Source organism: Stegostoma tigrinum, chromosome 4, assembly GCF_030684315.1.
Source record: "Stegostoma tigrinum isolate sSteTig4 chromosome 4, sSteTig4.hap1, whole genome shotgun sequence".
Taxonomy (NCBI): domain Eukaryota; kingdom Metazoa; phylum Chordata; class Chondrichthyes; order Orectolobiformes; family Stegostomatidae; genus Stegostoma; species Stegostoma tigrinum.
Window position 1 is genome coordinate 5,907,583 of NC_081357.1, and position 12,099 is coordinate 5,919,681.

The 12,099-nt window shown below is 44.8% G+C and overlaps 1 protein-coding gene across 1 annotated transcript in view; it reads left to right on the forward strand.

Annotated features, from left to right (window-relative positions):
• Positions 1-12,099, forward strand: part of LOC125452339 (dynein axonemal heavy chain 8-like) — a 1,009,221-nt gene that overhangs the window by 938,339 nt on the left and 58,783 nt on the right. The window contains exon 99 of the mRNA XM_059645685.1: positions 6,500-6,652. Coding sequence (XP_059501668.1) covers positions 6,500-6,652 — 153 coding nt within the window. The remainder of the gene's footprint in view (positions 1-6,499; positions 6,653-12,099) is intronic.

Below are 12,099 nucleotides of genomic sequence, written 5' to 3' on the forward strand. Positions count from 1 at the left end.
GAACATCTGCTTGATATGGAAAGTCTTGTTGGGGCCTGGGCTGGGGGTGAGAGCTGAGGTGTGGGGACAAGTCTAGCACTTCCTGCGGCGGCAGGGGAAAGTGCCAGGTGTGGTGGGGTTAGAGGAGAGTGTGGAGTGGACAAGGGAGTCCCGGAGAGAGTGGTCTCTCCGGAAAGCAGACAAGGGTGGGGATGGAAAAATGTCTTTGCTGGTGGGGTCGGATTGTCAATGGCGGAAGTGTTGGAGGATGATGTGTTGTATCCGGACGTTGGTGGGGTGGTATGTGAGGACGAGGGGGATTCTCTTTTGGCTGTTATAGCGGGGACACGGTGTGAGGGATGAGTTGCGGGAAATGCGGATGACACGTCGTGGGCATTCTCGACCACTGCGGAGGGGATGTTGCGGTCCTTGAAGAATGAGGACATCTGGGATGTGCAGGAGTGTAATGCCTCATCCTGGGAGCAGACGCTGCAGAGTCAAAGCAATTGGGAATATGGAATGGAATGTTTGTAGGAAGGCGGGTGGGAGGAGCTGTATTCCAGGTAGCTGTGGGACTTGGTGGTCTTGAAATGGATGTCGGTTTCTAGGTGGTTGCCTGAGATGGAGACAGAGAAGTCCAGGAAGGTGAGTGATGTGTTGGAGATCGTCCAGGTGAACTTGAGGTTGGGGTGGAAGGTGTTGGTGAAGTGGGTGAACTGTTCGAGCTCCTCTTGGGAGCATGAAGCAGCACCGATACAGTCATCAATGTAACGGAGGAAGAGATGGGATTTAGGACCACTGTAGGTACGGAAGAGGGATTGTTCCACATAACCTACAAAGCGGCAGGCATAGTTTGGGCCCATGTGGATACCCATGGCCACCCCCTTTGTCTGTAGGAAGTGGAAGGAATCAAAAGAGAAGTTGAGGGTGAGGACGAGTTCGGTGAGGCAGGTGAGCGTGTCGGTGGAGGGGGACTGGTCGGGCCTCCAGGACAGGAAGAATGGCAGGGCCTGTAGGCCATCTGCATGGGAATGCAGGTGTATAGGGACTGGACGTCCAAGGTGAAAATGAGGCGTTGGGGTTGGGGGAATTGGAAGTTCTGGAGGAGGTGGAGGGCATGGGTGGTGTCACGGACGTACTTGTGGAGTTTGTGGACCAAGGGGGAGAAAATGGTGTCCGGATAGATGGAGATGGGTTCGGTGGAGCAGGAGCAGGCAGAGACAATGGGTCAACCAGGGCAGGCAGGTTTGTGGATTTTGGGAAGGAGATAGATGCGGGCGGTGCAGGGTTGGGGAACAATGAGGTTGGAGGCTGTGGGTGGGAAGTCAGCTGAGATGATGAGGTTGTGGATGGTTTGGGAGATGATGGTTTGGTGCTCGGGAGTGGGGTCATGATCCAGGGAGCAGTAGGAGGAGGTGTCGGAGAGTTGGCGCCTGGCCTCTGCGATGTAGAGGTCAGTGCACCATACTACAACTGTGCTTACGTTATCCACGGGTTTTATGGTGAGGTTGGGTTTGGAGCAGAGGGCTGCATGTTCTGTGGGGGAGAGGTTGGAGTGGGTGAGAGGCGTGGAGAGGTTGAAGCAATTGATGTCTCGACGGCAGTTGGAGATGAAGAGTTCGACGGAGGGTAGAAGGCCTTGGGGTGGTGTCCAGGAGGAGGACTTGTGTTGGAGGCGGGTGAAGGGGTCAGTAGAGGAAGGGTTAGACTTCTGGTTAGAGAAGTAAGCACGGAGGTGAAGGCGGTGGAAAAACTGCTCTGTGTCCAAACGTGACTGATATTTGTTGATGTGTGGGTGGAGGGGGACAAAGGTGAGCCCCTTACTGGGGGTGATGGTGAAAATTCGGCAGGTCCAACACATCCCTCACCTTCCTGGTCCTCTGGGTCTCCATCTCAGGCAACCACCCAGAAACCGATGTCCATTTCAAGCCCACCAACTCCCACAGATACCTAGAATACACTTCCTCCCACCTACATTCCTGCAAAACTTCCATCCCCTGTTCCCAATTCCTTTGACTCAGCCGCATCTGCTCCCAGGATGAGGCATTCCACTCTCGCACATCTCAGATGTCCTTGTTTTTCAAGGACCACAACTTACCCCCCCCCCCCCCGCACTGTGGTCAAGAATGCCCACCACCAACTCATCCCTCACGCCCCATCGCCGAACAACCGCCAAAAGAGAATCCCCCTCGTCCTCACATAGCACCCCACCAATCTCCAGATCCAACGCACCATCCTCCGACACTTCCGCCATCTACAATCCAACCCCACCACCAAAGACATTTTTCCATCCCCACCCTTGTCTGCTTTCCGGAGAGACTACTCTCTCCATGACTCCCTTGTCCACTCCACACTCCCCTCCAACCCCACCACACCCGGCACTTTCCCCTGCAACCGCAGGAAGTGCTACACTTGCCCCCACACCTCCTCCCTCACCCCCATCCCAGGCCCCAAGAAAACTTTCCACATCAAGCAGATGTTCACCTGCACATCTGCCAATGTGGTATTCTGCATCCGCTGTACCCGGTGTGGCTTCCTCTACATTGGGGAAACCAAGCGGAGGCTTGGGGACCGCTTTGCAGAACACCTCCGCTCGGATCACAATAAACAACTGCACCTCCCAATCGCAAACCATTTTAACTCCCCCTCCCATTCCTTAGATGACATGTCCATCCTGGGCCTTCTGCAGTGCCACAACGATGCCACCCGAAGGTTGCAGGAACAGCAACTCATATTCCGCTTGGGAACCCTGCAGCTCAGTGGTATCAATGCGGATTTCACAAGCTTCAAAGTCTCCCCTCCCTCCACAGCATCCGAAAACTAGCCCAGCTTGTCCCCACCTCCCTAACCTGTTCTTCCTCTCGCCTATCCCCTCCTCCCACCTCAAGCCGCACCTCCATTTCCTACCTTCTAACCTCATCCCGCCCGCTTGACCTGTCCGTCCTCCCCGGACTGACGTATCCCCTCCCTACCTCCCCACCTCCACAGACCTCTACTGGCTCCATCCCTGCCCCTTTGACTTGTCTGTCTCCTCTCCACCTATCTTCTCCTCTATCCATCTTCGACCCGTCTTCCACTCTCTCCCTATTTATTTCAGAACCCTCTCCCATCCCCCTCTCTGATGAAGGGTCTAGGCCCGCCATGTCAGCTTTTGTGCTCCTGAGATGCTGCTTGGCCTTCTGTGTTCATCCGGATTCACAATTTGTTATCTCTTGTTTCTTAGTTGTTGGTATATGGAGTCCAGTTCTACATTTTTGTCAATGGAGTTTAGGTTGGAGTGCCAGGCCTCCAGGAATTCTCGTGTGTCTTTGATTGGCTTGTCCTAGCACGAGAATTCCTGGAGGCCTGGCACTTCAACCTGAAGTCTATTAACAAACATGTAGAACATTTGCGAACAAATTTACCAGCTCGGCAAACAAGACAACAGGCAAATTACGCAACCATCCTCTTTGGTATCTTTCTCGTGCATTCATCTGCTGGGAGACGCAAAACTTCCACCACTACCACCCCTGGGGTGGCACTGTGGCTAGCACTGCTGCCTCACAGCACCAGGGACCTCAGTTCGATTCTACCCTCAGGCGACTGTCTGTGTGGAGTTTGCACGTTCTCTCCGTGTCTGCATGGGTTTTCTCCAGATCTTCTGGTTTCCTCCTACAGTCCAAAAATGTGCAGGGTAGGTGGATTAGCCATGCTAAATTTCCCATAGTGTTCAGGGCTGTTTAGTTTAGGTGGGTTAGACTGGGAAATGCAGGGGTAGGGGAATGGATCTGGGATTCTCTTTAGAGGGGCAATGTGGACTTGTTGGATCAAATGGCCTTTTTCCAAACTGTAGGGAATCTATGAATGAATACCTTCTGGTATGCAAGCTGTTGCACTAGATTTAAAGTCCAGCCACACACCACTTAAGTTGTTGCAACCAAAAACTACCTCACACACTGTCCCCTTAGCAAATCAAATTCTTTCAGAAAAGAAGCTATCTCCCCACTCTTTGATTAGGGATCTGCAGGTCTCTGTGGATAGCCTGATCAGGAGAAGAAATATCCCCTCCCCAACAGCGGAGGCCATGACATTAAACACAGCCACAGATAGAGTCAGGTCAGTTCTATCTGTCTCTAGGGTCATACAGAATGCACAACAGCACAGGATGAAGGCCAATGACTTTCTGTGCACCATAAAGCTGCCAACATTTCTCTGCTACCTCACAGTCTCTAACTTTGACACTTTACATAAACCTCAACAATGCTCATAGACTACCAAACTTACTATTGCATGTTGCACTTCCACTCAATTTTCTCACTCATCTTATCCTCAACAACTATGAGCCCTGCCTATCCTGCAACTGAAAAGCCTTGCAACTAACAGAGGTTGGCAGCCTCCACAAGGGTGACTTCTCAGAAATGAAGCTAAGATCCATACGGTCATCCAAGAGCGTGTCACATCTGCCAGATAATCTGTCTTTCAAAGTTGGAGAGTGTCATTGTTTGGTCTCTCAGGAGATGAGGTGAAAATTAAAACCTGCACAGAAATTGATATAAATGAATTTGAATATTGCAGGAATGGTTAGTAAGTTTGCAGATGACATAAAAATTGGTGGTGTAGTGGGCAGTGAAGATTATCTCAGAGTACACAGGACCTTGATCAGATGGGCCAATGGGTCAAGGAGTGGCAGATGAAGTTTAATTTAGATAAATTTGAGGTGTTGCATTTTGATGAGGCAAGTCAGGGCAAGACATATACAGTTAATGATAGGTCCCCGGGGCTCTTGCCAAACAAAGGGGACCGAAGGGTGCAGGTGCATAGTTCCCTGAAAGTGGATTCACAGGTAGACAGGGTGGTGATGAAAGTGTTTGGTACCAGATGCCTTTATTGGTTAATACATTGCGTATAGGAGTTGAGATGGCATGTTGCAGATGTACAGGAGATTGGTCAGATCACTTTTGGAGCACCCTATTAATTTCTACTCTACCTGCTATAGGGAAGATGTTGTTAAACTTTAAAGGACTCAGAAAAGACTTACAATGATGTTACCAGGCTTGGACAGTTTGAACCAAAGGGAGAGGCTGAATAAGCTGTACCTATTTTCTCTGGAATGTTGGAGGCTGAAGGGTGACTTTATAGAAGCTTATAAAATCATGAAGAGCCTGAATAGAGTGAATAACTAAGGTTTTTTTCGCAAGGTAGGGGAGTTCAAAACTAGAGGGCATAGGCTTAAGGTTAGAGGGGAAAGATTTAAAAGGGACCTAAGGGATAACGTGTTCGTGCAGAGGGTGGTGCATGTATGGAATGAACTGTTAGAGGAAGTGGCGGAGGCTGGTACAATTACAACATTTAAAAGGCATCTCGATGGGTACATAAATAGTAAACGTTTGGAGGGATATGGGCCAAATACCGGCAAATGGGACCAGATCAGTTTAGGATATCTGGTCGGCATGGACATGCTATGATTGTAAATCAGGTGAGTTAGGATCTTAATGAGGCACATAGAACTGAGGTTATTGCTTCTTATCGCGGAGATTCTGATCTTAGCTTGAAACCTTCAGGGGAAAATTCAGAAATTTTCCCTCAACATGGAAAGTCAGATTTTTAAACTGTCACCATATTTTAGCATAATTCTTGCCAATGCTTTTGTGCATCAAGGTATGGGAACATTCCACCCATGGTTGTATCTGCAAGGAAGAGGGAGCTCCAATCAAATCATACAGGCTGGAGAATTTTCAGAGAGAGGCCACATGGCTCAATTTGAATGTGAAATAAGATTATTATATTTTGAAGTCAGAGAGAGAGAATTTGAGTCTAGCCATTGGACCCTCTCTCTTTATTCACAACTGCAGTCAGCAGAATGCATGAGCTGAAAGTGCACCAGAAGCCATCTTTAGTACTTGTAGAGAAGTGCTGGAAGGGTTTCTTCAAATTGTTTCCCACCATCTAGCGCAACAGGATTCTAGTCAGATATAACTGTTCCTGGAAGACATCCCATAGCCAGCAACTCATGAGCACATGTAAAGATATGCATTTATATACTAAAATATGCACAATTTTTTTGCATAATTAAAATTGTTAGTCAATATTCTTTTTATCTTTGAGTTTATTTTGGTAGTAGGCCAGTTATTTGTTGTTGACTGAAGAAACCTAACCAATTTGCTCTTAATTCTGAACATTACTCAGTCTGAGACCTATATAGCTAGTTAAATTACCAACTCAGTTTAATTTAAAGTTTATGAATGGCTGGGGCTAGTAAACAAAATAGAGATCCCTCCAACTTTGCTTGTAACAATTTGTAAGTTTATTGCAAATTCTTAAAAGCAAAGGTGATAATTTATTAAAGTGCCATCAATAAATTCTACATTTGGAGCTTTGAACATCACAGATGATCCCAAGCAAACACAGAGAATGTTGGAGAAACGCAACAAGTTTGGCAGCATCTGCATCGGATGACCTCAATCCAACTTGTAGGTTTACTTTGAAACATTCTGGAATTTGATCAGCCTGGATAAACTAACTTTTACTACTTATACCACAGGGCGGATGGGTTCTACTGCAGAACTGCCATTTGGGATTGGCTTTCATGGATGAGCTGCTAGAAACCTTACTAATAAGTGAGAATGTGCATGACTCTTTCCGAGTATGGCTAACCACTGAGCCACATCCAAAGTTCCCGATCACATTGCTGCAGGTTAGTGTTTACACTACAGAATAACAGCAGATTAGGAAACAAACAAAATAGATGGATTTACAAGGTATCTTCAACATCTTGACATTGCAACCATCTGCTTCTCTGTTAGGGACCAATGCAGGAATTTATTTTCTAAATGCTGCGTCTTCATGAATCCAAGGTGCGTGCATAACATGGACTCTACTGTTCCCCTTGTGAAAGTAACATCAATGGTGGGGTCTGTTCAAGATTCAATAGCAGGATATAATTCAAGGAACTGACTTCTAGTTTAGGGAGACCCTGCTTTTGTGGTCATCTATTGGAAGTCTTGCTCCTAATGAATCAATGAAAATTCAGAAATCATCAAACAGTCAAATTCATTGGTATTAATGTGCTAATGGTTGGAGGACTGGCTAACTAATAGAAAATAGAGTGAGGATAAGGGTAGCATATTCAAGATGGTGTGTGTGTTAGTGCTATTGTGGTATTCTAGGGATCAGTTCTGGGTCTACAAATATTCACAATAAATATCAATGACTTGGATGACTTGAATGTACTATCACCAAGTTTGCAGATGACACAAAATAGACAGGAAGGCAAATGGTGAGGATGACAAAAACAGTTTATACTGGGATATAAGTTAAATGAGTGGACAAAGACTTGGCAGATGCAATATAATGTGGGAAAATATGAGGTTATGTATTTTCGCAGGAAGAAGAACTGAATATGACTTTAATGGAGAAATACTGTATAAAGCTACAAAACATAATGATTTGGAAACCCTCTTCCATTAATCTCAAAAAGCTAGCATCCAAGTTTAGCAGGTAATAGGGAAGGCAAACTGCACATTATTTCAAATGGAATTATGTATAAATGTAGGGAGGTATTGCTAAAAATACAAGGCTCTGGTCAGATCATGAACGGTTTTGGGCCTCTTATTTAAGGAAAGATATACAGACACTGAAAGCAGTCCAGAGAAGGTTCACTAGGCAGTTACCAAATTATGGACTGCCTTCTGAGGAGAGGCTGAATAAATTGGGCCTGAATTCATTGGAGTTTCAAAGGATGAGAGACAGCCTTACTGAAAAATACAAGATCCTTACGGACTTAGCAAGACAGATGAGTAAGGCAATCAAGGATTGTGGGGAAAAAGCAGAAAAGTGGAGTTGAAAATTGTCAGATCAGCCATTATCTTATTGAAAGGCAGAGTAGACTCTGTGAGTAAGACTGAATGGCCTAATTGTGCTCCTATGTTTTATGGTCTTATCCTGGGCCCCTGTACATTAAAGTTATGGGAAAGTGGTGGAACAGATGGGGACACAGGGATCTTCAGGATTAGCGACTTTGTAAGTCTGTATGTGCAATGAGTTTTTGCTATTTCTTTAATAACTTGAATAAAGGAGCTAAAGATATCGTAGCTAAATTTACTGATAGGTAGTAATGTAAGTTATGAAGTAAAGACAAGGAGATACAGAAGCAAAGGGATTTGCACACATTAAATGAGTGGGCAAAGATCTGGCAAAGGACTACAGTATGGGAAAATGTGAAAGAATTCATTTTGCTAGGAAGCATATAAAATAATTATCTAAGTGCTGAGAGATTGTAGAGTTCTGAGATGCAGGGGGACCTGGACACCCTAATGCATTAATTGCAAAAGGTTACTTTGCAAATCCAGCAATCCATTATGATTCTAACTGATAGTTATATTGGTCAGCTAGTTTAAGCCAAATCCCAGAATGAAAAATTAGCTTAGAAGACCAAAAAACTCAACTTCCCAAACTAAGAAGCCTTCCCGGCCTCTGTACTTCCTACTCACTCAGTTGGAATATTTCACACATTTTAAATTTTTTTTCAATCTAGCTTTGCAGTTCGTATTTGTTTTTGCTTTTAACAAGGTGGGTTTAAGGACTAAAACTACATACAGTACTCCAGATGTGATCTCACACATCTAGCAGCTTCTGTAAAGCTTCCCTGCCTTTATACTCCATGGTCCTTGCAGTAACTGAAAATATTCCAACTGCCTTCCTCATCACTTGCTGTGCCTGCACACTAACTTTGTGACTCATGCACCATCAAGTCCTGCATTTTCTCCTCATTTAAAAAAAGTATACCGCTTCATTGTTCTTTCTCTGAAGAGAACAAGTTCACATTTTCCAAAGAACAAACAAAGATCAAAAAACAATACAGCACAGAAACTGGCCCTTTGGCCCTCCAAGCCTGCACCAACATATTTTGCCCTTGCATGCTAAAACTGGTTTCACTTGCAGGATCTGTATCTTTCTGTTCCCTTCCAATTTATGTATTCATCCACATACTTCTTGACTGCTGCTACTGTGTCTGAATCCACCACCTCCTCTGGCAATACATTCCAGGCGCTCACCACCATTTGTATGAAAGTATTGCTTGCAATTCTCTTTTAAACTTATCCTCTCAAACCTTGAACCTGTGTTCCCTAGTAATTGATCCCTTCACACTGGATAAAAGCCTCATACTTTTCACTCTATCCATACCACTCACAATCTTATAAACTTCTGTCGGTCATCCGTCAACCTCCTGCATTCCAGTGAAAACAAACCCAGTCTATCCAACCTTTCTTCATAGCTCAAATCCCCCATACCAGGCAACATCCTGGTAAACCTTTTCTGTACCCTTTCCAAAGCATCCACATCCTACAGGTAGTGTTGTGACCAGAATTGTATGCAATTTTCCAAGTGCAGCCTTCTATAAAGCTACAGCATAACTTGTCTATCCTTATACTCACTGCCCATTCCAATGAAGGCAAGCATGCCCTCGGCCTTTTTTACCCTATCTACCTCTGCTGCCATTTCGGTGATCTGTAGATCTGCACACCCAGATTTCTCTGCAAGTCGAACTGCTAAGGGTTCAGACATTCACAGTATAATTTCCACCTGTACTTGGCCTTCCAAAATGCATCATCTCACACTTGTCCAGAGTAAATTCCATCTGCCATTTTTCGCCCCATGCCTCCAATTGATCTACATCCTGCTTTATCTTCTGACAATCCTTCCCACTACCCACAACTCCACCAATCTTTGTGTCATCTGCAAACTTACTAATCAGGCCAGCTACGTTTTCCTCCAAATCATTTATGTAGATCACAAACAACAGAGATCCCAGCACTTATCCTTGTTGGAAGATTACTAGTGACAGCCCTCCATTCCTAAAAGTATCCTTCCACTGCTAACCTCTGTCTCAAATGACTAAGCCAGTTCTGTATCCATCTTGCTGGCTCATTGCTGATATCATGTGACTTCACTTTTTGTATCAATCCTCCACGAGGGACCTAGTCTTTATTTAAGTCCATGTAGGTAACATCAACTGCTTTTCCTTCATCATCATCCCCCATGCTGTCTATTGCTGATAAGTCTATTTGCTTCTAAATACGTATAGATCTTGTCCCTGAGAATCTTTTCCAATAATTTCCCAACCGCCAACATGAGGCTCATGGGCCCATAATTTCCAGGATTATCCCTGCTACCCTTCTTAAACAATTGGACAACATTGGCTATTCTCCAGTCCTCTGGGACCTCACCTGTGGCCAATGAAGATACAAAGTTATCAGTTAATGCTCCAGCAATTTGTTCTGTTGTGTCCCTGAATATTTTGGGATAGATCCCATCAGGACCTAGGATGTACAGAGCGTGATGCGTTTTAACACACACAACACTGACTTGGGGACATGATGGCTGAATGGTATCATTGCTGGACTATTAATTCAGAGATCCAGATAACATTCTGGGGTCCTGGGTTCAAATCCTGCCATGGCACTTCGTCAAATTTGAATTCAGTAAAATATCTGGAATTAAGAATCCAATGATGACTGTGAGTTGATTGTTGGAAAAACCCATCTGGCTCACTAATGTCCTTGAGGAAAGGAAACTACCATCCTTACTTGGTTTGGATTATGTGTGACTCCAGCGTCTCTGAACTACCACTGGGCAATTAGGGATGGGTAATAAATATTGCCTATCCAGCAGTGCCCTCATCCTGCTGAAAATTTTAAAGATACTGCTTGGTCTGCTGTGTTCATCCAGCTCCACACTTTGTTATCTTCCTTCTTAACAGCACCTTGGCTTAGAAATTTGACGCTCCCTTCCCTGAGATTATCCTGCACCAATTCCTTCTCTTTGGTGAGTACCGACAAGGTGTTCGCCTCATCCACTTCTTCTGCCTCCATACATAGATTTCCACCTTTGTCCTTGAGTAGGCCAACTCTTTCCCTGGCTACCCTCCTGCATTTTATATATGTATGAGAAGCCTTGGGAGCCTCTTTAATCCTGTTTGCTAACAACTTTTCATGACCCCTTTTAACCCATTCTAGTTCCTTGTTTGAATTCTTTCCTATTTTCCTTATATACTTCAAGGCCTTCATCAGTTCCCACTTTCCTAGACCTTATGTATGCTTTCTTTGTCTTTTTGTCCAAGGTCATAACATCCCTGTTCATCCAAGGTTCACGAAACTTACCATATTTATCTTGCAGGAACACGCCTCTCCTGAATTCTTAACGACTGCCATTTCAAATACATCCACATGTCCGATGTAGAATCACCTTCCACCTTCAAAAATCTATCTCCAATCAAAATTCTTCATTTACTGCCTAATATTGTTGTAGTTCACCTTCCCCCAGTTTAACACCTTTAGCTGAGAACTGCTGTTATCCCTATCCATGAATATCTTAAAACTCACTGTATTATGGTTACTACTCCTGAAATGCTCCCTCACTGAAACCTCAGTCACCTGGCCAGGCTCACTTCCCAAAACCAGGATGAGTACAACCAATTCCCTGGTTGGGCTGTTTGCATGTTGTGTCAAGAATCCCTCCTGAATGATCCTGACAAATTGTGCCCAACCCAAGCCCCCAGCACAAAGTAAGACCCAGTCAGTAAAGGGGAAGTGAGAATCATCCCATCAACAACCCAGCTGTTTTTACATCTTTCTGAAATCTGTGTACATATTCTTTCCTCTATCTCCCGATGGCTGTTTGAAGGCCTGTAGTATGTCCCCAGCATTGTGATTTCACCTCTCCTATTCCAGAGTTCTACCCATATTGCCTCACTGCACGAGTCCTCTGATGTATCCTGTTATATTGCATATCTGATACATTCCACCTACCAACTTCCTGTCAGCTCATTTAACAGGATTAACAGACTCACCACCTCCTTTTGAAAAATTACTTTCCCACCTATCTTAGTGACATGGAGAATTTAGCTACCATTCTTTCAGTCACTTCATCCAAATCATTGATGCCAAAAACAAATAGTTGGGAATCCAGCATTATTTCATGTAGTATTCCACCAGATACAGCTTGCCATCCTGAGAAACACCCATCTATCCTATGTGCTGTAGATAGACTCACAATGCCCTTAGTGAGCGAATTTTGATTTTGACCCAGTGACAGTGAAGGAACAGTGATACATTTCCAAGTCAGGATGGTGAGTGACATGGA